The 24,779-nt window shown below is 38.9% G+C and overlaps 2 protein-coding genes across 9 annotated transcripts in view; both read left to right on the top strand.

Annotated features, from left to right (window-relative positions):
• Positions 1-6,539, top strand: part of ARID4B (AT-rich interaction domain 4B) — a 152,187-nt gene extending 145,648 nt beyond the window's left edge. For all 6 annotated transcript variants that reach the window (XM_012738261.2, XM_012738258.2, XM_075995473.1 and 3 more), the window contains one exon: positions 2,051-6,539. In XM_012738261.2, the coding sequence (XP_012593715.1) occupies positions 2,051-2,178 (128 nt within the window). In that variant the 3' untranslated portion in view covers positions 2,179-6,539. The remainder of the gene's footprint in view (positions 1-2,050) is intronic.
• Positions 6,445-24,779, top strand: part of RBM34 (RNA binding motif protein 34) — a 23,707-nt gene continuing 5,372 nt past the window's right edge. The window contains exons 1-10 of one of the 3 annotated variants that reach the window (XM_075995475.1): positions 6,445-6,539; positions 6,646-6,817; positions 7,618-7,754; positions 10,144-10,375; positions 12,116-12,175; positions 15,870-15,913; positions 18,894-18,977; positions 19,123-19,186; positions 20,691-20,730; positions 21,098-21,216. In XM_075995475.1, the coding sequence (XP_075851590.1) occupies positions 6,490-6,539; positions 6,646-6,817; positions 7,618-7,754; positions 10,144-10,375; positions 12,116-12,175; positions 15,870-15,913; positions 18,894-18,977; positions 19,123-19,186; positions 20,691-20,730; positions 21,098-21,216 (1,002 nt within the window). In that variant the 5' untranslated portion in view covers positions 6,445-6,489. The remainder of the gene's footprint in view (positions 6,540-6,645; positions 6,818-7,617; positions 7,755-10,143; positions 10,376-12,115; positions 12,176-15,869; positions 15,914-18,893; positions 18,978-19,122; positions 19,187-20,690; positions 20,731-21,097; positions 21,217-24,779) is intronic. The other 2 variants (XM_075995476.1, XM_075995477.1) reach the window with 2 other exon arrangements.

Here is a 24,779-nt window from a genome sequence, read left to right as displayed (position 1 = left end):
GCCACCATGCCCGGCTAATTTTTTGTATATATTAGTTGGCCAATTAATTTCTTTCTATTTATAGTGGAGATGGGGTCTCGCTCTTGCTCAGGCTGGTTTTGAACTCCTGACCTCGAGCAATCCGCCCGCCTCGGCCTCCCAGAGAGCTAGGATTATAGGCGTGAGCCACCGGGCCCGGCCAAGATGCTTTAAATTTACAAATAGGCATCTGCTAGGATGCTTGAGTTATGATAGGGGCTTCTTTTAGGTGATGTTAATGCCATACCAAGAATCTGGTTGGGAAGTAAACCACCGCTTTATTTGGTTAACAAAAGCCGCTTAGTGAGAATTTAGCATTTGTCTGCCTGACCCAGCAGGCCTCCTTAGGAAGGAGTTTTTAGCAAAAGAAAAAGATCAGAGTTTAGTCCTCAGTTCTAAGAATAGATCTGAAAGAAAAATACCTAGCCACAAAGAAGTTTATTACACTAATATTTATAATGGCAGATAGAAATAATTATATGATTAAGTCGATGAAAAATAGACATTTAAAATTTTATTTATAATACACAGAATATTCATTACATTGTTATTCGTAACAGCAAAAGACTAGGATAAGACTAATCTTAAGACTAAAGACTAGTCAAAAGACTAAAGTTATGGTTTATAAATACAGTGGAGTACTACTCAACTTGCAAAAGAAAAAGATGTTATATTCTAATATGGAAAAATCTCTTAAAATATATCAAGTAAAAAATTCAAGTCAGATACTATACTATGCTTCCACTTGTGTTTTAAAAGTATTGTATCTACATATTTTAAATTTGCGTATCATATCTCTAGTTTCTAGAAATAAAATTCTGCTAGAACAGAGGTTGCAAAGATTTTTTGTAAAGAGACAGAAAATATTTAAGCTTGTGGGCCATTTGTTCTCTGTAGAAACTACTCTGCTCTTCCATGATCAGTGTGAAATCTTCCATAGGCAATATGTAAACAAACAGATAGGGCTGTGTTCCAATACAATGAATTTCCTTTACAAAAACAGGTGAACCGTATTTGGCCTTGGGGCAGTAATTTGCTGCCTGTCATCTAGAGTTTTAAAGAATGGGAAGCAACTAGTAACAGTGGGGAGGGAAATTTGGGGGATTAGGAGGGTCCTGGATGAGAGGGAGTTTTGCCTTTCTGCCTTATACCTGTCTGCTAAATGAACTTTTTCTTTTTTTTTTTTTTTTTTACCTGTGCATGTATTCCTTTAAAAATATTCTTTTTGGGACACTGTAACAGTGAAAGAATTTTCCTGAGGAAAATAACGTGTCATTTGTTTTATAAACCTAGTGGAGGAGAATGTGTAAGAAAACTCCACAGGCAGAAAGATGGAGGAATCAGGAGGTGGGAAAAGGTTTTTGGATGGATTACAGATTTTTCTTATTTGATTCAAAGCTCTTTATGGCATTTGTTTCACTGTTACAGAAAGTGTATTCTGTGTTTTAGTTCCATGTCTTATAGACCGACCACACAATTTTTTCCCCTCTTTAATCGATGTGGGAGACTGGATTGTCATTTTTCTTGTTTTGAGACAGAGTCTCACTCTCTTGCCTGGGCTAGAGTGCTATGGTGTCATCCTAGCTCACAGCAGCCTCAAACTCCTGGCCTCAAGCAATCCTCCTGTCTTTAGCCCACCAAGTAGCTGGGAGTAGGTGTGTACCACCATGCCTGGCTAGTTTTTTCTACTTTTAGTTGCCTGGCTAATTTTTTTTTTTTCCTATTTTTAGTAGTGATGGGGTCTCACTCTTGCTCAGGCTGGTCTTGAATTCCTGAGCTCAAGGAGTTCTCCTGCCTTAGCCTCCCAGAGTGCTAGGATTACAGGCATGAACCATTGTGCCCAGCCTGTCATTTTTTATTACTTCTGTAGTTGGGCACATCATGGTACTATGAGTATTGCCTGCTCTTGCGGTAAGCTAAATGATTTTGAGGAATACAATAGAATTTCAATTCAGAAGACTAGTGTTTTCTTTCTTTCTATTGATAAATACACTTTTTATTAAGCTCCTGGTTTGGTCTCCATTTTCCTTAGGTGCTGCTACATCCTCATCCTCCTCATCACCTTCATCCAGTTCCATAACAGCTGCTGTTATGTTAACTTTAGCTGAACCATCAATGTCCAGCGCATCACAAAATGGAATGTCAGTTGAGTGCAGGTGACAGCAGGACTTGCTAAAGCACTTTGCACTTAATGGCTGTTGAGGGCCACGTCTTTTTTATACTGCACAGTGGCACAAAAAAATCAGACAAGCACTATTTTATATTTAAAAATTGTTTCTTGACAAGCTGACTTGGCACTTAAGTGCACTTTTTTATGAAGAAAAAGTACAATGAACTGCTTTTCCTCAAGCAATAATTGTTTCCAACTTGTCTGGGAATTGTGTGTCTGGTAACTTGAAGGCCTTCCACTGTGGCAAATGGAGGCTTTTCACTGCCTGTAGAGACAATACAGTAAGCATAGTTACGAGGTGGGCCAGAACATGTTAAGATATCTTACTGTATATGTATTCCCTTGTATTTTGTTAAAGCTGGAACATTTGATATTTTTCCATTTATTTATGAAAAAATATGAACCTATTTTCATTTGTACAAGCTAATTGTTTTTTAAAGCAAGTCACCTTAGGGTGGCTTTAATTGTATAAGTCAAGCACATGTAATAAATTCAAAACCTGCAGTTAACAGGATATTAGACATCAATCCTGGTAACCAAATATTAAAGATTCTCTTTAAAAAAGACTGAAAATGTTTACAGGTTTGAATTAGGCTAAAAGGTCTTGCAGTGGCTTTTCATGCCCCTTCAAATTGGAATGGAACTACTGTACTTTGCCATTTTTCTATAAATCAGTATTTTTTTTTAATTTTGATATAATACATTGTGTGAAAAAAGAAAATGGCTAATAAACTGTATTAAATCTTAAACAATGTATAAAGATTGTACTTAGCCAGTTCAAAGTGTATATTTATTCATAATGAATTATAACAGTTATATTTTTGTGTTTTCTTGTAAATGTTTCTTTTCCCTTAAATACAGATAATTCATTTGTATTGCTTATTTTATTATGAGCTACAACAAAAGGACTTCAGGAACAAGTAATGTATTAGTATGGTTCAAGGTTGTTGATATGAACTCTCTCAAAAGGATGGTTATTTTAAATATAAATAGCTAATTGGGGTGGTAGGCCTATAAAATTAAATGCCTTGTATAAAATCCAAAATGAACGCAAAATTGTTTTCACTTGTATTGACTTTATGTTGTATGATTCCAATCTCTGTTCTGTTTGGCACTTGTATTTAATTCTTCACCTTTGTAAGACATTTGTATATTGCGGATGTGTTCATTCAAGCTATTTAATACCTGGCACTGTTAATACACAGTACTTTACTGTACAGACTGTTTTGCTGTTTTAATTGTAGTTCTGTGTACTTTTTTTGGATGGGGCTGGCATGTTTTGTTTTCTGGCAGTACGACGTGAGAATTTCGAAGCGTTTTGTTGTAGATGCTGACGTGTCAGAATCCTTTACATTCAACTTTTCTAAGAAAAGCATTTTCAGTCTTGTAGTGTGTGCTTACCAGTAACTAATTTTGTTGAAAATGGTTTCAAGTTATTCAAATTTGTACAGGACTGTAAAGATTTGTTGACAGCAAAATGTTGAAGAAAAAGCTTATAGAATAAAAGCTATAAAGTATATATTAGGATCTGCAAACAATGAAGAATTATGTAATATATTGTACAAATGTAAGCAAAGGCTCTGAAATAAAATGCCATAGTTTGTGAATCCTTGATTTTGTTTCTAAAAGATTTAAGTAATTTTAGTTCATTTCTGTAGGTGATGACTGACTGGAACATATATATCCAGTATGTATTATCACAAGGGATTGATTAACATATAAAAAAGGGATTCTAACTATAAAAATTAAAAGTCCATTAACCAGATAAGGGATTTATTAGACATTCTTTTATCTTTGCATACACTATTTTGCTTGTGTCTGAATGTAAAATTTTTATTAAGACTTGGAGGTTTGTCCAAAGGAGAAAATCAAATAAAATGTTTATTTTTTCTTTAACACTTGAAACCATTACCATCAGCTTTTTTTTCTTGTATTTGGACCCTTGCTGGTCTCTTATACTCCAGTGCACGCTACTCTGTTGCACATTGGAATCAGATGGGCACTGTTAAAACAATAGTCAATATGCAGACCCCATCCCAAAGAGTCGTATGTAAGTGGTCTGGGGTGATACCTAGATGTTGATCTTCAAAGGTCTCCAGTAATCTTAATATGAATCAGAGTTGAGAAACCCTGCTTTGCACCAAAGTTTTTAAAATCAATAAAGTTTTTTTGCCCCTTTAGTGGACTTTCTAACAAAAGAAAATACCTTCTTTAAAACAAAGAAAATAAATTTTTTTAAGGCCTAAAAAGCTCCAATATGTGTTTTTAAAGCATCGTTGGGAATGTCTGTTTTCATAGAAGTTAGCTTAACTTTTAAGGGATGAGTTTTAAAATCTGTAGAACAGTACTTCCCAAAATGAGTTCCTAGAATTCTGGTCCCTGGAAATTCTCTGGGAATTTATTATCAAACATATTTTGGTAATGCTTATATATGGCACATTCCCTTCTTAGAGATTCACAGTGTTAGCATATTAAAAACTTAGAAAAGGCCTGTGAGGAGACACCTGGCTAAATAAGGTAGGACATGTAGGGGCCAGAGAGGAGGGGAAGAGTCCTGAAGGCCAGATAGGATGAGGTTGCAGTAAGTACTCCGGCTAGGAGGCGATTCATAGAATAATGTTAGGAATTGAGAAGGAACAGGATTGGTTGGGGGACCTGAGGAAAAAGGAATAGTATTTCTTCACTGAACTGTACAGGACCAGAGGCATGAGTTGCATCTCATGTTTGTGTGGTTATAGGTTTGTGTCATTTTTTTTTTATGACAGATGATCAAGATTATGAGAAACCAAAGTAAAGGGCTTGGTAATCAGAACCCAGGGCCAAGCAGTTAAATGTTGTGGGTTTTTTTCATAACCTTATCTGATGGGGGCAATAAAAGGTTCCAGTGAACTGGTTTAGTTAAGAGCTTTCAAAAAGCAAGGCTGTTCCCAAAAGATTCAAAGTCAAAATTCAAATTCAAAATCCTATTTTACCACCCAAACTATTCAATAATTTATCTAGTAATCTTTTATGACCTAGAAGTCAGTTTAACAGGTATTCTCTAGGTACAGCATGCAGGATGAATAAGACAATGGATACTCTTAATGTCTTGCCTTTACATCTAAAGAGAGTGTGTAGCCGGCTCGGTGGGCTCGGTGGCTCACGCCTGTAATCTTAGCTCTCTGGGAGGCCGAGGCAGGCAAGGATTGGTTGAGTTCAGGAGTTCAAAACCAAGCTGAGAAGAGCGAGACCCCATCTCTACTATAAATTGAAAGAAATTAATTGGACAACTAATATATATAGAAAAAATTAGCCAGGCATGGTGGCACATGCCTGTAACCCCAGCTACTCGGGAGGGTGAGGCAGTAGGATTGCTTGAGCCCAGGAGTTTGAGGTTGCTGTGAGCTAGGCTGACGCCATGGCACTCACTCTAGCCTGGGCAACAAAGCGAGACTGTCTCAAAAAAAAAAAAAAAAAAATAGAGTGTGTAAATAACACTAATGCAAAAAACGATTATAGTAGGTATGATGGGGGCTTGGGAAAAGATTAATTCCTACAGTAAATAGCAGAGAAATTTTCATAAGTGAGATAGTATCTGAGCTGGGTCTTGAAGGATGGGTACTATTTTGCATAAGGGGAAAGGAGAGGCAGAGAAGAAAAGCTGGCTAGAATGGAAGGGTTTGGAGGGAGATGAGTCTTGGAGGGCAGGCTGAGAAACCAGCATAGAGAGTTCTGAGTGCCAACCATACACTTTTCCTGGTGGAGCAGCAGAGCAGCATTACAGTCTTTCGAACTCTATATCCATTTGATCAGTTAGAGCTGTGCTCTCCAACTATGTGTTCTTAACTTTATTCACTTCAGAAGATGTAAGAACAGTTCGAAGAACTCTTGTATACTCTTCACACCGACTCAAATTGTAAATACTTCTTTCCATATATCCCCGTAACCTCATTGCTTGTCACACCTCCCTCCTTCCTCTTAAGCAATTCAAGTTTTCTATGTGTTTTTTCCTCTGCTTGGATTTACACCCCACTCCCAGCCTGGTTGATTCTTATTCATACTTCAGGCCTCTGCTACTCTCAGAAGACTTTCTTCACTCTCAAGACTAGGGTTCTCTGAAAAAGGGCGAGGAAAGCCAGCCGGTGGGGACAATTCAGTCTCCACTCCCTTGGCCAGGCCCCAGGCTCCCGCCCGAGCAGCTCAACATCCCACGCAGCCGCAGACGGCGCGGAGCGGAAGGGGCGTGGCCAGAGGGCGGAAGTAGCCGGAACCCGGAAGTGCGGCTCGCGTGTTGCGGCTGTCTCAGAGGCCTTGGAATAAAAATGGCTGTGGAAGGGAAGAACAAACGGAGGAAAAAAAGTGCCGAGCAGGGGTGAGTGGCGCGCGGCGCGTGTAGCTGGGCAAGGATGTTGTGCGTTCGCTTCGGCAGACGAACCGGTGGGGTGTGGCGTGGCTAAGTTTCTGGCGTCCGTTTCTAGAAAGAACCCAGATGACGGTGTTCGCGGGAATCTGACCGGAGACTATCTGGTTGGACAAGTCGCCAATAGTTTATTCCACGACAAGCTCTCCAGAGGCAGCACAGGTCGGCTGGCGTCCCTCTTCAGCTCTTTCGAGTCTCAGGTTCAACCCGTGTACGTGCCCGCGCCTAAAGTAAGTCACTGGGTTCTACTTAGAATGACCCGTTAGAACAACTTTCAAACGAGCGGCTTACTATTCAAAGCGTGTTCTAAAGGCGGGTAGATAGGATTCATTTTAACCCTTTGCACTCGGATGTCGAGCCACACTCGACAGGTTGTTTCACCGCGGGGGGAAGGGGGATTTTTGTCTATTTTTCCAGTATCTTTTCTTGTTTTCATTAGCATGAAAGGACAAGTAAAATGTAAATGCAGAGATGGTACACTAACTTCCAGGGGTAGATTATTATCCACTTAATTAGAGCAACGTTTAGATGGAAAGCTCCATATAATCACACCTCACCCTAACAAAAATCACAAAGATTGTGTTGTTTGTTCTAACAGAAAAATCAAAGGAGGAAGAAGAGAGATGATTTATATTTGCGAAACATGTGAATGTAAACCAGGTCTTCATGTGGGTGAATGTTTCAAAAAGTATCACACCATGAAAAGTTATAGAGATTAAAATTACTCTTTGAATGTATTAATAATTTGAAATATAAAAAAATCCAGATAAATAAGTTTGTATGAAATGAAACTCCAGTTTTTTATTCTATTGCCGCGCTTTGTAAAATCTGGGGTATTTAAAAAATTAAATCCCGAGTAGAATAAAGGAATCGAGAAAAAAGCAAGTGAGTGCAAAGGGTTAAGTAACCTTTGATTATTCTATGTAGCAGTGAGAGAGAAGAGGTGCTAATTTAGAAAGAACACTAGTTATTGGTTAGGGTACAAATTTTAAAAGATGAGGTTTCAAACATAACTTCAAATTTTTAAAAGGAAACCGCTAGAAAAAGGAAACGGGATGAGGAGGAAGAAAGTACATCCCAGATTCAAAGACCACTTTTGGAAGAACCTGCAAAAAAAATGAAAGTGAAGAAGAAACACTCTGATGCAGACAAAAAGTTGGCAAACAGGTTAGTAAAATTCTCTTATTTGATGTTAAATAGATTAGATGATAAAGAAATTGAAATTGTGTCTTAATTTTTCTCTCATTTTATATTTCTAATTTGTTTCATTATTTGGAGGCAAACTTAAGACTTTCATCTATAAATATGATATTTCAACATGTGTATAAAAGATGAGTTTGGTTTTCTTAAACTTATTCAGTCAGAGACCAAATTTTTCCCATTAACTTAAATTTTTTGATTGTGTATTTGAATCGGGATCCAAATAGTGGTACCATCATGTGGTCCTAGTTAACTTTCCTCATTCTTCTCTTCTTTGCCACTTTCTTCAAACTCCTTATTTCCTTTTCCCTTTTCTCTTTGAGCCGAGGACCTTTTCACCTATTCTGAGAGCTATTAATCACAATTGTGCACTGCTTCTGCTTTGGGGCCTATTTACTTAATGTATTTATGCACAGCCTTAATTTCTTCACCATCTTTCAAAGAAAGATGTTTTCCTTCTTGTCTGAGATTAACTTAACTGCCTGTGTGCTGTGTATGCCTGTTCTGCTCCCTTAGGGATTGTGCCATCAGATCCATCCATTTTCTCATTCCTGTATCTTTGATCTTTCCACCATAAAAACATGCTCAAGATTCTCATCTTAAAAAAAGAAATTAAAAAAAAAAAAACCCTATCTACAGATGTATGTCTCCGTTTGCTACCATTCCCTCAATTCTGTCTTTCATAGTCAAGCTTTTAGAAAGAGTAATCTATTCTTACACTCTTTTTACACACTTACAGTCTGGTAGTGGTTGATTTTTGTTTTTCTTTTTGCCCTGCCCATAGCAGTGCTCAGGGAGGCCATCCTAACCTAGTTGCCATCTTTGCCATATTTAATGGGTAATGTACCCTTTGTCTTATGAGTCTTCTCTGTTACATTTCACATGACTGCTTTTCTTGTTGAAGCTACTGGATTCTCTGAGAGCAATGTTTCTTCTTTTTTTTTTCTTTTTGAGACAAGGTCATGCTCTGTTGTCCAGGCTAGTCTTGAACTCCTGGCTCAAGTGACCCTCCTGATTTAGCTCCCCAGTCACTGGGACTAAAGACATGTGCCACTGTACCCAACTGTGTTCTGTGTTTGGATTGATGCTCAGACCTTACTTATCCATGTGTACCAATACTTTATAGTGTATTTGCCATTTCAGAATTTACTTTTGGTAAGCAGTCCTTTAAATATTACAGAACTATTATGAGTAACTATTAGGGAATTTGGTTTGTCCTATTGGTCAGATAGCTTTTACGAAGTATTTTGCAGGCATATTAACCTTTTTAGACTCCTAGGGAGTGTTATAGTGCCCCTAAAGCTTTAGAGCAGAGAATGAAATTAGGCATTGGTAGAGTGAAAATCTCTGAGAGTTTTAAATGAACCAGCTTTCATTTACATAAACCACTTTTGCTGCTGCTATTACCTGGAAGTTTTGGCATATGTATAAAAATTGAACTTAACTTCTTTTAACTCTTGAGTTATAGATTTGTTTTCTAAAGATAACTAGTTAACTTTCTAGATAATGCTGCTTTAAAAATTTCCATATAAGGCCGGGTGTGGTGGCTCACACCTGTAATCCTAGCACTCTGGGAGGTGGAGGCGGGAGGATCGATCAAGTTAAGGAGTTCGAAACTAGCCTGAGCAAGAGCAAGACCCCATCTCTACTAAAAATAGAAAGAAATTAATTGGCCAAATAAAAATATATAGAAAAAATTAGCCGGGCATGGTGACACATGCCTGTAGTCCCAGCTACTTGGGAGGCTGAGGCAGGAGGATCACTTGAACCCAGGAGTTTGGGGTTGCTGTGACCTAGGCTGACCCCACGGCAGTCTAACCTGGGCAACAGAGTGAGACTCTGCCTCAAAAAAAAAAAAAAAAGGCCGGGCGCGGTGGCTCACGCCTGTAATCCTAGCTCTCTGGGAGGCCGAGGCGGGCGGATTGCTCGAGGTCAGGAGTTCGAAACCAGCCTGAGCAAGAGCGAGACCCCCGTCTCTACTATAAAATAGAAGGAAATTAATTGGCCAACTAATATATATACAAAAAAAAATTAGCCGGGCATGGTGGCGAATGCCTGTAGTCCCAGCTACTTGGGAGGCTGAGGCAGGAGGATTGCTCGAGCCAGGAGTTTGAGGTTGCTGTGAGCTAGGCTGACGCCACGGCACTCACTCTAGCCTGGGCAACAAAGCGAGACTCTGTCTCAAAAAAAAAAAAAAAAATCAATATATTTGTCAGTGGTAAGTTTATGTTCAGGAACAGCCAGAAGTCATTAGGAAATGTTTCTAATCATGAGTTTAGGACTGTGCTTTGTCAAATACTAGACCTGACTTCCATGACTTTTACATCTTAATTTCTTTTGTTTTTGCCTTAAAAAGGGAAAGTGCTCTAGCGAGTGCTGATTTAGAAGAAGAAATTCACCAGAAACAAGGGCAGAAAGGAAAAAATTCTCAATCTGGCATTAAAGTTGCACATAGAAAAGTACTTGACGATGTAGATGACACAGATGTAAATCAAAGAAAGAAAATTCAGATCAACCAAGAAGAAGAGAGATCAAAGAATGAAAGAACTGTGTTTGTTGGCAATTTGCCTGTGACATGTAATAAGAAGGTGAGTTTGTTGTTTGTATACTGTAAAAATTTAAAGAAATGGATAACTTTGTTTACCCTTCCTTTATTGAATAAGCCTTTTTTTTTGAGACAGAGTCTCACTTTGTTGCCCAGGCTGGAGTGAGTGCCATAGCATCAGCCTAGCTCACTGCAACCTCAGTCTCCTGGGCTCAAGCTATCCTACTGCCTCAGCCTCCTGAGTAGCTGGGACTACAGGCATGTGCCATCATGCCTGGCTAATTTTTTTTTTTTTTTTTTTGGTATATATCTTTTTAGTTGGTTAATTAATTTCTTTCCATTTTTAGTAGAGATGGGGTCTCGCTCTTGCTCAGGCTGGTTTTGAACTCCTGACCTCTAGCAATCTACCTGCCTTGGCCTCCCAGAGTGCTAGCAGTATAGGAGTGAGCCACCGTGCCTGGCCTGAGTAAGCATTTTTATAAGTTCATTGTAAACGACTTAATATTACAAATAATTCTATAGATGGATTCCAATATCTGTCCCTTTTCATTCCTGTAGGCACTGCCCTAATTCAGGCTTTTGCAGATCATGTTTGAACTATTGCATTGACCTGTCTAGTTTTTTCTTTCAGCCTTATCTCCTATTATATACCACTAGAATGTAAGCTCCATATGTTTAGGGATATTTATCTCTTTTCTTCACTGCTGTATCCGTGACACCTGAAATAGTGCCTTGCACATAGTAGGGGCTCAATCAATATTTGTTGTGTAAAAGAATGAATAGATCCTCAGTTTCTTCCATTATGTGGGGTTCACTGAACCAGAAACGTGCCCTTTGCCTTCTGTGTTCATGTAGTAGTCACTCTGTTGACAATCCTTGTATCAAAATCCTGCTTATCTTTTGAAAGACAATTTAAATTCTATTAGTACTTCCTTAAAAACAAAACAGTACAAAAAATTTGCTGATTTTTTTTCCATTTTCACTTACCCATTTGCTTCCCAGCATTTGCTTTGTGATTATTTGGTAGGACAGAAAGAACATATTTTACTTTGTAGCATAATTTTAGTTATTGATTCTATTAGATTATAAGGAACTCAAGGGAAAGGATGTTTTTACAGTACTTTGGACAAATACTAACCATTCAGTAAATTATTTTTTAGTTAGAATTGGTTGTAGAAATTATTGTCCTATTGAGCAGATCACTTGAGGCCAGAAGTTCCAGGCTATAGCACTCTCTGATTGTACCTGCAGACAGCCACTTCACTCCAGCCTGGGCAACGTAGTGAGACCCTCTCTCTCTCTCTCTCTCTCTCTCTCGCTTAAAAAAAAAATTATTGCCCTACCTATAAAGCATATGCATCCTTCACATCCTGAACCAGTCATAAGAATAATGTATAGAACTTACCCATAAGGATTTTCTTCAGTCTGGTGGTCTAAATTAGGGATAGCTGGAGAATTTCTCATAGTGACATAAGATGAGAGAATCTATGGAAGCTGTAAGTCTAATCTTAATTTACATGTGGTAAAGAATCTAAAAGATTGAAGGAAAAATATTATGCACCTGATGAATACTAATAAGAATTTGAATTGTAGTTTCTTTGTATGTAAGTTTCCGTGAAATTTTTTGTTCATCCAACTGAATAGTCACCTACTTTTCCTGAAATGTTCTTAAAATAAAACTGGAAGTAAAGGATTATCAGACAATTTTACTTAATTTCTTTTTGTAGCACTTACTTGATGTTCTAAAAGCGAGCTAATGTACATATGTATTTTTTAATTTTAGAAGCTGAAGTCATTTTTTAAAGAGTATGGACAAATAGAATCTGTACGATTTCGTTCTCTGGTATGTTTTCTCTCCCCTTACAAATGCATAATATTAAAATGTATTGCATTTACAACAAAGTGACTATAATCAACAATAAGTTAGGGTATACTTTAACTAAAAGAATAGAATGGAGATGTTCCTAACAAAAAGACATGCTAAATGCCTGAGGTGATAGATACCCTAGTTACCCTGATTTGAATTCCCATTTTATATGCCTGTAGCGAAACATCACATGTACCCTCTAAAGATATAGGAAAAGATATAGAACTGTTATGTACCCATAATAATTAAAAATAAAAAATTGAAAAAAACGTATTGCATTTAAATCAGACCTACTAACTTCTTGGTATTAGTGAGATGGAGGAGCACTTGACTGTAACCTTTTCAGTCAAAAGGTTCGAATCTAACCCAAGAAAATAATTGCTTTTGGTATCTATTGCTGGACTTTGTTAAATATTGTAGTGAGTTCATCTAATAAAATGATATCCTTGTTCCTAAAGCCAGCAGTGTATTTTGGAATATAAATGGGTGATTTTTATTTGCTGTGTGAATAGAGTAGACTGAAAAGTTAATACTTAACTGAATAGCATTTCTGGAATCATAGGCATTCTCATCACATGTTGAATCGTAGGCATTTGGTGTGTGAGGTTGGTGTGATTGCTGCAAACAGTACTTATGCTCTGCGCACAGACAGATGAAGTATTTTTTTAAGCCAATTTAATGTTAAAATTTTATAGAAGTGAGTGGTATCTGATTTACCAGCTGAGCACTCTGGACCAGTTATAGCCCCATTGCTTGGAGCAGGAAATGAGCATCATTTGTATTTTGGTTTTCCCACATGTGATTTTTTTTTTTTTTAACTGGGTAGTTGACATACCATAGTGTATATCCTTTGACGCTATTTTTTTTTACATAATTAATGTGTATTAGAATATAGGAAATGTTTATTCCATGTTTCTAATTGCCCTTTCTCATGTGATTCTCTAGAATGAGCTTTCTCAATCTCAATACTTACTGACATTTTGGGCTGGATAATTCTTTGTTGCTGGGGACTGCCCTTTGCATTATAAGATGTTTAGTAGCATCCAGGACCTTTGCCCGACAGATACTGGTAGCAACCCCCACTGCACCCCCATTCTAACAACTGAAGATACCTTCAGGCATTGCCAAATGTTGCTGGGAGCAGAACAGCCCACTGCTCTAAAAGTAGACATTTGACAGGTCTCCATAATTTCCCTCAGTGTGTTTGTTTCCCACTTCTATCACGTATGTTTTGTCTGCCCTTCAAAGTCCCATTTCTCGATGTTAGACTGCTGGCTAACACATTAACTTGGGTGTCTTGCCAGTGCCCCAATTTCAGCATGTCTGTGCTTTCCTCTATCTGTCCCCATTGCCAGCCTATGCTGCCTATTGATTTTCTGTAGTATTTAGTGGCACCTGGGCTTTGTAGTTGCCTTTGAGTCTTTTCACTCGCCCACTCAGCCTAGTGTTTGCCATCCCTACCTGTTTTTCAACTGTAATTTCTTCCTTATGTCAGTCATTCCTTTCTTTTTCCCTCGTCCCACCTAAGTTCTCATTACCTCTTGTCCAGAATAGTTACAGAGGCCTGTTGCAGTTCCTAGCTTCAGTCTTCCCCTGATTTGTGCAGCATATCACTGTCAACTTCATCTTCCTAAAAGCACTTGTTCCTGTGACTCCTGCCCACTCTGCACCACTCCCATTAACATCACACACCTGCCCCCCTTGGCTTGGTATTATCTTCTCACCTTTGGGCAGCCTGCAGATCCTTGTTTGTCTTGCTTGTCTTGCTTGTCCTTGGGTTACCAGTACCTGCACATTGTGCTCATTAAATGTATTGAAGCACCTGAAGACTTTCAGCTAGTCTCACTGTCAGTGACGGTTCCCCACAGGGTGGCACTGCTCACTGAAACACCTCCACTCAGGGGCTGTTTCTCCTTGTCCTTTTGCTCAATTCATTTCTTTTGCCTGGAATCCTCCTTAAAGCCCCATTTTTGCCTATGAAAACACTTTCTTTCAGTATGCAGTTAAAATGTCACTTTTTTAAGCCTTTTCTGATACTTCATACCATTAAGTGGTATTTTTCTCTCTCATTCTTATACTTTACTGCCTTTTCTTATGCTTATTAATATCTTCAGTGACAGGATATAGATCTCGCAGAGGGCACAAAATAAATGTGTTTTTTAAATTTAATTTAATTTTTTAATTTTCATTCTTTATAAGAATTTAATTTTACTTTTGGTCTTCCCTCTGCCGCCACATGCCTCGCTTCCGGTGTGAGCTTAGAGTGCAGGGGAAGATACATGTGTTTTTGATGACTGTCATTCATGTGTTGATTATTTATTTGGAAGTTTCTCATGTCTTACGCTGTTTTTCTCTGTATTTTTTGAGAGTTTGACTATGTATTAGTGATTTGAGCAGAACAAACTGAAAAGAGAAGAAATAGTTCGAATTTCTTAGTTTTACTGTGTATCAGGTGACTAAGAAAGAAAATAAGCTTTCCAGAGGGGGTTTATTACTGCCCTAAATAAGGTTTCCATTCATAGATTGTGAACTTAGAGGGTCAGCATCTTCTTTTCACCTTGATCTTCTGAGTACCTGGTTATATTAGGCACATTACTGACAGTCATAGTTTTTGAAGTTCTTTTCTTCCATAACATTTTCCCTACTTTTTTTCCCATTCACTTTTTTTATGTCGTAAGTTTATTTACAAACATGTTGATTATGCTATATGAGTTCAAGAGTTTGTTCCATTTTTCAAAGAGGTTACGCCTCTTAAAACGTTCTTCATATCAGTTAAATGAACTGAAACATCCTTATTTCTTAAGCAATTTGTGTGTTACTTCAAAGAAAGCTGCATCACATCCAGATCCAAAGTACAAAGTCATCATAATTAGGAACTGCTGCGTGTTTTCCACTGATAATGGCTAATTCTTTTTGGGCCCTCTTCAGAGTGGTTCCTGTAGACTACAGACATTGTGACTCTCCAGGTGCTCTGTCCTAAACTGGTGCTGTTGGAAGCTCAAGAGACCAAGAGCTGGAGCAGTGGCACTGCACCGAGTCCTCCTCATGTTTTCATGGCCCTATTCCCCACATCCCCTTTTACTCTTAAGGGCTGTATATGACTGAAAATAAAGTTAGCCTGGATATGAAAGGAATTCCCATACTTGCACAATTAAAGACACCACTAATTTTCTTTTTGCCAATTAGATTAAATAAGCTCTTAGAAATATGGATGAAGTAATGTATGCTTATATTATTTATCAGTTTAGTTGGATATTTAATATTATAGAATATACAATAAAATATAAGCATTGCTTTTTTTCACACTCGTTTTATAAAACAATTTTCCTTCCATTTTTCATGTGTCATCAACATCAGTGTCTCTTCCTGATGTCCTCCCCCTCATTGATAGTTTGAAGGCTCAGTATCTTTACTTCTGTCTGGGTTTTTTGAGAGTCACTATCTGTTAAATCTGAGTATGATACTGTCATTGGAAACTTTTATCCTAAGTAAGCCACAAGGTCCCTTTCACATAACATTAGGATAATTGTTTCTGATTTATTTCCCCAGTGTGTTTTTAATCACAACATACCAGAGTTAGATATTTAGGCTTCAATTAAAATATAATTAATATGAAGTAATATTTGAAATATTGAAGTTTCTTTAATACTTTTCTTTTCCCTCTTAAAAGATTCCAGCAGAGGGAACTCTATCCAAAAAGTTGGCAGCAATAAAGTAAGTTTATAATTAGAGGAAGGTAATTGTCTTAAACTTTCTTCCTTTTTGGTTAAAAATTGAGATCGTTTCGTAAGAATTTCATAGACTTTTATATTTTTATAATATAGCATGTTTGACTGTTTCCTTATGTCTGTAACACCCTTTAAATTTATCACATTTGTCATTTTTTTTTGAGACAAAGTCTCACTTTATTGTATGGGCTAGAGTGTAGTGGCATCGTCATAGCTCACAGCAACCTCAAACTCTTGGTCTCAAGAAGTCCTCCTGCCTCAGCCTCCCTAGTAGCTGGGACTACAGGCTTGTGCCACTGTGCTTGGTCCATATTTCATAAGTTCTAAGGGGTACCTTATAGTTGCTGTGGGATCAAAGTGCTCCTAAAAATAAGGGATGTCTCATACTTGCTCAGATTTTTCCAAAGAATTCATGTTTGTTTCTGCCAGTCACAGAAACTGGGATACTGTGAGCTTGTGACTGCTTTTAAGTTCTCTTTAAGTGTTTTGGGACTGGTGGTGTGGCTTGTGGTTCAAATTCTCGGGGTTATTTTTTCCATCCAATGTTAAGAATGAGACTTACATATCTCCTTGTTCCCCCTTCCCACGGGGAAGGTTTCTCATTTACCTTCAACGTTATACAGTTTCTTACTAGTTTCACTATCTTGGGTGTTTCTTTCTCAGTGATACACGAAATGATGGATTTTACAAGCAGAGGTGTCTTTATATTAGATAAAATATAACGTACTTTAAAAATATTTCTGGGAATCCTGTTCTGTCAAAGGTTACATTACAGCTGTTCCTTTGGATGTCTTTCGACTTCATATTGACATTCTTAATCTTAATTTGGAGTTACTTGAGCAGAGTTGCATTCTTGCCCTTTTTATTCTCTGTGCCAAGGAGATCTTTTCCCAGAGAGAGTACAATGCAATTACCGAGATTTTTAACAGTCACTTTCCAGCCATGTGTTCCTGGGGAGGCACCACGGTGTGTTGGATTTGCATGTTGTCTGCAGCTGTGTGTTGTGTGGAAAGAGTAGGGCTCACGAGTCAGCTAGACGTGGCTTCAGTCCTAGGCCGGTCACTGTGATTGTGGTTATATATCTTTCTGAGTTTCAGCTTCCTTATTCATAAAGAGATGACAGATGGTGAGATTAAAAGTGATACATAAAATGTCTAGCTCAGTGCTTGGTATATATCAGGCATTCAATAAATCATAGCTGGCCCTATCAGTCTAAAACTATTAAATAGTATAGTACATTATTATAGAATGCCATGAGCCATGCTGGGCACTATTTTCCAATACCTGTTATTTGTGTAGTAGCATCTTTGTAAATTTTATAGAACACTCATTTGTGTAGTAGTATTTTTGTTACTCCAAAATGATAGATTGATGTGTTCAGGGAATGATTATGGTCATTACTAGATCCTTTTGCTGACTTATCACATCTAAATTATATCACCGTTTTGCAAACCTAGTGAATCAATGGATTTAGGCAGGCGTCCTCAAACTACGGCCCTCAGGCCGCCTAGCACATTTATCTGGCCCTCCAGGTGTTTTTGCTGCTGCTGCTGCCTGTCCTGCTTAGCAGCTGGTCCTGAACCCACAGTGCGCACTCTCCAACGGTCTGAGGGACAGTGAACTGGCCCCCTGTTTAAAAAGTTTGAGGACCCTTGGGTTTAGGCATTAAGTAGCACCAGCTGTAGCCATTTTGAAAAATAGTGAAAACCAGTCATAAAATGCCTTCCCTTGAAAGAACATAACACCTTCCTACGGTCCTGGCAAAGGCAGGTCCTGGTCAAATCTAAGTGTGATCAAACCTTGGGATCCAGCTTTCACTTATAAGAAGCGTCAAGGACAGAGGTACATATTGAACTGCATTATGAGCTTGCAGTCAGCAAAATCCAGGCTGTCGGAAATTCTTCAGGTCAAGTGGTAAAATAAGGGGAAAATCCTATAAACAAGATTCAAAAGGCATATCAAGTCAAAGAATGGACAAGACCAAAATATGATGTCCAGGAATAGATACTTGGGTGGTAAAACCACATAGATATGCAGGGGAGTGGTTCCTATCAAAGGGGACAGTGGTTACTTTTGGATGTAGGGGAGAACTACATCCCCTACAGGGGCTGTACTTGGGAAGGACCGTAGAGAGAAACTTCTGGGTGGGCGATAGCTGCAGTGGTATCGAGCTGTTGTTAATTCACAGAGCTGTATACACTTGTGTACTTTTCTATTATGGGTGTTTAATTTTACAGTAAAAGGGAAAACTCAAATTGTCTTTCACATCTATTTGCGTGTGTTAGATATGGAGTAGCAGCTGAGATAGTAGTTTCTAGTCCTCATATTGTTCTCGGGGATTTGCGTACTTCAGTGTCTTATGGGCATTCCCGTTTTCTTTTTTCTTGTCTTTTTTTTTTTTTTTCTTTGAGACAGAGTCTCACTCTGTTGCCCTGGCTAGAGTGCCATGGCATCAGCCTAGCTCACAGCAACCTCAAACTCCTGGGCTCAGGTGATCCTCCTGCCTCAGCCTCCCAAGTAGCTGGGACTACAGGCATGTGCCACCATGCCCGGCTAATTTTTTCTATATATTTTTAGTTGGCCAATTAATTTCTTTCTTTTTTTAGTAGAGATGGGGATCTTGCTCTTGCTCAGGTTGGTCTTGAACTCCTGAGCTCAAGCGATCTGCCTGTCTTGGCCTCCTAGAGTGCTAGGATTACAGGCATGAGCCATTGCGCCCACCGGTCCCCTGTTTTCTTATGGTGATGACTACACACCTGAGAAGGTGTGGGTTACATGTCTCTGCCATTTGTAAGTTATTTTTTGGGTTATTACTAAATATTTGTTCAAAGAGATGAGTCTTCTACCCAGCAGTTCTTGTCACATGTGTTGATTGAGTAGAAAACAAGCTGGATTTATTTTAGTGGCTTAGAGGCTTAGATGTTAACAAATCTTACATTGTGGTTTTTTTTTTTTTGGGCATGTAGGCGTAAAATTCATCCTGATCAGAAAAATATTAATGCCTATGTTGTGTTTAAGGACAAGAGTGCTGCTACAAAAGCATTGAAAAGGTAATTTTATCTCTGAGGTTTGAATAGAATTATTGTCATATAAATGTGGGGGGGAACTTTTTTTATTCTTTGGTTTCACTTTAAAGCATGTAAGTAATCTATGGCTCATTTTTAACAACCATTTCTCTTCATATTTATAATGTAGAAATGGGACTCAGATTGCAGATGGATTTCGTATTAGGGTTGATCTTGCATCTGAGACTTCATCGGTAAGTAGTACTTGATTTGTTTAAAGAACCTAACTAGAGTCTTGTAGAGAGAAGTATTTCCTTTTGAGCTTTTGCTGGGAGGGCAGTGGAATCAGTAGTGTGAGCATGAGGGATGCACAGAAGGAAATAGCCTCTGTCCTCTATGGTCACAGAGATGGTATGAAGAGTGGCATAAGGACTTAGGTCAACATTAGCTTTGACTTAGTCATCTTCCATTTGAAGTATGTCTCCCACCCTGCCATTAGATTAAATAATCAGGGGGAATTAGATTGGATAGTACATTAGAGATATTTGGTCTAGCACCTTAGTTCATAGACTGAGGTCTAGAAAGTTCCATTATTCATTGGACAGTTTTTTTAGTATGTGCTCCGTCAGGGGTATAGTCCTAACACATAGTCTCAACTTTCCAGGAGCTGACAGTATATGGCGGGGACAAGCAGAGGGACAGTGTGGCACTGTTACATGATAAATACTGTCATAAATGCACAGGATGCTTTGTCAGCTCAGGAATGGGGCACTTGACTTGGGGACCTGCCAGTGAGAAGGGACAAGGAAGGTTTCCAGCAGAATAGCATTCATATTAGTATTGAAAGATAAGGAGGTATTATCTAGCCAAAAATGTTTTAAAGGACAATGGCAATATCTGGGAAAAAAAAAAACCAGTGAAAATGATGACAGAAACTTAATTTGCTCAAGGAATGGCAAGAACTTGGTACAGTTATTAGGGATATGTAGAGTATGAGAGGCATTAGTAAGGAGTTGGTATTGGACAAATAGGTAGAGGTCAAATCATGAAGACCTTGGTCTGCCATGCTTCATGCAGAGGAGTCGGATTTTATCTAGGAGATATTCTCAAAGTTTAAACATGACAGTTATATAACTAGATTTTCATTTGACAAAGGTGTCTGGAAATGAATGAAGGATTCTTTGTAAAGGTTCACCCTCAGAAACACAGTGCATTTCTGTCAGTGTCAAAGCACCTTAGTTGAGAAATGACAACAGGCTGGATGAAAGCCCTGGCTTTACCTGGCTTTGTTGGAGACCTAGGACAGCATCAGCAAACTATGGCTGAGGACCAAATCCACCCGCTATCTGTTTTTGTTAGTAAAGTTTTGTTGGCACGCAACCACACCCATTCATTTCTGTATCATCTATGAGCTGTTCTCCAGCTATAAGGGCAGAGTTGAATAGTTGCAACAGATACCACATGGCCCACAAAGCCTGAAATATTTGCTACTTGGCCTTTTATGGAACACGTATGCAGACTCCCAGCATAGCAAGTGGTTTCTGAGCATTACCATGTGTCAGTGTCAGCTGTGAATGAAAAGTCACTCCTGCCTCTGGTGCTCACTCACAGTGTAGTGGGGAAGATGGAAGAAACAGTTAAGGGATAGCTTTGTGGTTAAATCAGATATGGGGGACATGAGGGATGGGAGCTTAGCTTAGGATAACTTCCATCTTCTGGTTCAGTGAGTGATTTTCATTAACCCTCCTTGTGTTTCAGAGGGACAAGAGATCAGTATTTGTGGGGAATCTCCCTTACAGTAAGTGTGTTTAAACAAATAAAGTAAACCTTTTTAAGCTAATAACAGGAAAATAAAAACTAAGTAGTAACTTAATGTTTTGCTTTAAGACTAACTTTAGGCTGGGTGCAGTGGCTCATACCTGTCATCCCATCACTTTGGGAGGCTGAGGGGGGCTGGTGGGGGTAACTACTTGAAGCCAGGAGTTTGAGACTAGCCTGGGCAACATAGCAAGAAACCATCTTTAAAAAAAAACTAACTATAAAAAGCATGCAGTGTCATGACATATTTTCAGGGGCTATGTTTGACTAGCTGTAATATTAAATGTCTCCACTTCTCTAAGGAGAGGCCAAGTCTTTACTTCCATTTTGGTTGAATTTGGTTTTAGAAGTTGAAGAATCTGTCGTTGAGAAACACTTTCTGGATTGTGGGAGTATCGTGGCAGTGAGGATTGTGAGAGACCAAGCTACAGGAGTTGGCAAAGGGTTTGGCTACGTACTCTTTGAGGTATGGGAGACTAATACATTTGTCCTTTGAAATGTGCTGGGTGGCGTTGACACTGCTATGTCATCTTTCAGACATAACTCTTATCATTTCTGTCCTTAAATTCCATCTGAAGAAAAATTCATAACCTGCCATAGAGTACTGTTGCTAAAATGGCACTTAACCAAAGATGTCCTAGTTCCCTCTTCCTTCATACTAATGTTACTAAATAATGTTTTAGATTTTGGATATTAGAAGGAACAAGTCTCTGAATCTCCACTTTTAAAATGGAGAAAATAATTGAACATTTACTCAGGTAAAAAAAAAAGTTTGAGGCCGGGCGCGGTGGCTCACGCCTGTAATCCTAGCTCTTGGGAGGCCGAGGCGGGCGGATTGCTCAAGGTCAGGAGTTCAAAACCAGCCTGAGCAAGAGCGAGACCCCGTCTCTACTATAAATAGAAAGAAATTAATTGGCCAACTGATATATATATAAAAAAAAAAAAATTAGCCGGGCATGGTGGCTCATGCCTGTAGTCCTAGCTACTCGGGAGGCTGAGGCAGAAGGATCGCTCGAGCCCAGGAGTTTGAGGTTGCTGTGAGCTAGGCTGACGCCACGGCACTCACTCTAGCCTGGACAACAAAGCGAGACTCTGTCTCAAAAAAAAAAAAAAAAAAGTTTGATCTTTGTACAAAATCGGTTATATTTAGTTGACTAATTATTAACCAGTGTTTCATGCCTATAATTGTTAAGTAATAAAAGAATATATAGACCGGGCGCGGTGGCTCGTGCCTGTAATCCTAGCACTCTGGAAGGCCCAGGCGGACGGATCGCTCAAGGTCAGGAGTTCGAAACCAGCCTGAGCAAGAGCAAGACCCTGTCTCTACTAAAAATAGAAAGAAATTAATTGGCCAACTAAAAATATATAGAAAAAAATTAGCCGGGCATGGTGGCGCATGCCTGTAGTCCCAGCTGCTCGGGAGGCTGAGGCAGGAGAATCTCTTGAGCCCAGGAGATTGAGGTTGCTGTGAGCTAGGCTGATGCCACAGCACTCTAGCCCAGGCAACACAGTTGAGACTTTATCTCAAAAAAAAAACCCAAAAACAGAATATACATACAGTCGTCCCTTGGTATCTATGGGAGATTGGTTCCAGGACCGCCCTCCGATACCAAAATTTGGAGATGCTAAGTCCCTGATATAAAATGCTATAGTATTTGCATATAACCCATGCACATTCTCCTCTATACTTTATTTTATTTTACTTTTTTTTGAGACAGAGTCTCACTTTGTTGCCCAGGCTAGAGTGAGTGCCGTGGCATCAGCCTAGCTCACAGCATCCTCAAACTCCTGGGCTCAAGAGATCCTACTGCCTCAGCCTCCCGAGTGGCTGGACTACAGGCATGCGCCACCATGCCCAGCTAAATTTTTGTACATATTTTTTTAGTTGGTCAATTAATTTCTTTCTATTTTTAGTAGATATGGGGTCTCGCTCAGGTTGGTTTAGAATTCTTGACCTTGAGTGATCCGCCCGCCTTGGCCTCCCAGAGTGCTAGGATTACAGGCATGAGCCCCACCGCGCCTGGCCTCTCCTGTATACTTTAAATCATCTCTAGATCACTTATAATACCTAAATAGTTGTTGTACTGTATGTTTTATTTTTATTTTTGTTGTGCCCCCCCCCAAATATTTTGCATCATAGTTGGTTGAATCCTTGGACACTAAACCCTAGGATGCAGAGGGCCAACTATACCTGTTATTTGATAGCATTTAAATTTTTCTTCCCTCATTGGCAACCTGTTAATATACTGCTTTTAGTTTTATCCTCTGCTGCCTTTTTGTAGTTGAACTTCTATCTGTAAACATAAAGTTTTGCAGCCTGCTTTTGTTTTCTATTGTGTGTGTTCCATTGCGTGATGTTATATATTTTGTACTGTTGTTTCCCTAATATTGGACATTGGCAGTGTTCTCTATTTTTCCCTGTAATAATTAAATTACAGTGTTATGCCTTTTCCTCAAAAGTTTGCCTGAATTTTGGATTGGATTACTTCTTTAAGATAAATCCCCATTGGGATATTCCTACTGACTTTGATCAGTATTGCCAGGTTGCTTTTTAGAAAGGTCACAGTGTATGTTGCCATTATTACTATTTCTCTGCTGTCTTTTTTTACTTGATAACATTGTAAAATCCTTTATCAAATATCTTAAGAATGTTCAGGGTTGTTAGGATTAATGGTTCTATATTAGAATAAAAGAACAATAGCTAGGAGGAGATTGAATGTTCTAACACAAAGAAATGATATTTATGAAATGATGGATAAACTAATTACCCTCATCTGATCACCATATATAAGTATTGAAATATCACTCTGTACCCCATTGAATATGTAGTTATTATGTATCAGTTATAAAAATAAGGTAGGTGTGGTGGCACACACCTGTAATCCCAGCACTTTGGGAGACTGAGATAAGAGGATTGCTTGAGGCGAGGAGTTCAAGACCAGCCTGAGTGACACAGTGAGACCCCATCTCTACAAAAAGTAAAAAAATTAGCTAAGTATGCTGGCACACGCCTGTAGTCCCAGCTACTTGGGAGGCTGAGCCACGAAGATTGCTTGAGGAAGGGAGTTGGAAGTTACCATAAGTTATAATGGCACCACTGCACTCCAGCCTGAACAACAGAGCCAGACCCTGTCTCAAAAAATAAGATAAAAATAATAACGATAAAAATAAAATAACAAATAATTTACCGAAAGAAAGAATAATAGAATTTTGGATCTAAATGGACCCCTAGGGGTTATGTAATGCAACATCTCAGGGACTGTAATGGAGAGTTCCCTGCCTTCAAGTCAACTAATTCAGCAGAGCTTTGACACAAAGATGCCTTGTGAGAAGGGGGTTCATTGCTTTAAAAGACTACATATGGACCGGGCGCAGTGGCTCACGCCTGTAATCCTAGCACTCTGGGAGACCAAGGCGGGCGGATTGCTCGAGCTCAGGAGTTCGAAACCAGCCTGAGCAAGAGCGAGACCCCGTCTCTACTATAAATAGAAAGAAATTAATTGGCCAACTAATACATATAGAAAAAATTAGCCGGGCATGGTGGCGCATGCGTGTAGACCCAGCTACTTGGGAGGCTGAGGCAGCAGGATTGCTTGAGCCCAGGAGTTTGAGGAGGTTCCTGTGAGCTAGGCTGATGCCAGGGCACTCACTCTAGCCTGGGCAACAAAGCGAGACTCTGTCTCAAAAAAAAAAAAAAAAAAAAAAGACTACATATGACTAGTGTAGTCAAAAACCTCATTTTTACAGTGAAAAAAATGAAGCCTATGGGATTGTGACTCATCTCAGTTTTTGACAAGCCAGTTTGAGTGCTTTCTGGGGAAACTGTCCTGAGGAAGGTGACAGTGAGACTTCACACATGGCTGCTGAAACATTGGGGATTGGATCTCCTCCCATGGAAACAGGAGGGGGGATTTGCTTGATTTCATGCAAGCAAAAATCATTCTAATTCATTAAAGTCACACTTTTACCTAGTTTCTTTGTAGGTGAGTCTCTGGTAGAAATTAGTTAATTGATCTTTTTTTTTTAATT

The sequence above is a fragment of the Microcebus murinus genome, chromosome 19, assembly GCF_040939455.1.
Source record: "Microcebus murinus isolate Inina chromosome 19, M.murinus_Inina_mat1.0, whole genome shotgun sequence".
Classification (NCBI taxonomy): domain Eukaryota; kingdom Metazoa; phylum Chordata; class Mammalia; order Primates; family Cheirogaleidae; genus Microcebus; species Microcebus murinus.
The sequence above is the reverse complement of the archived record's forward strand: the minus strand, read 5'-3'. Positions and strand labels throughout refer to the sequence as shown.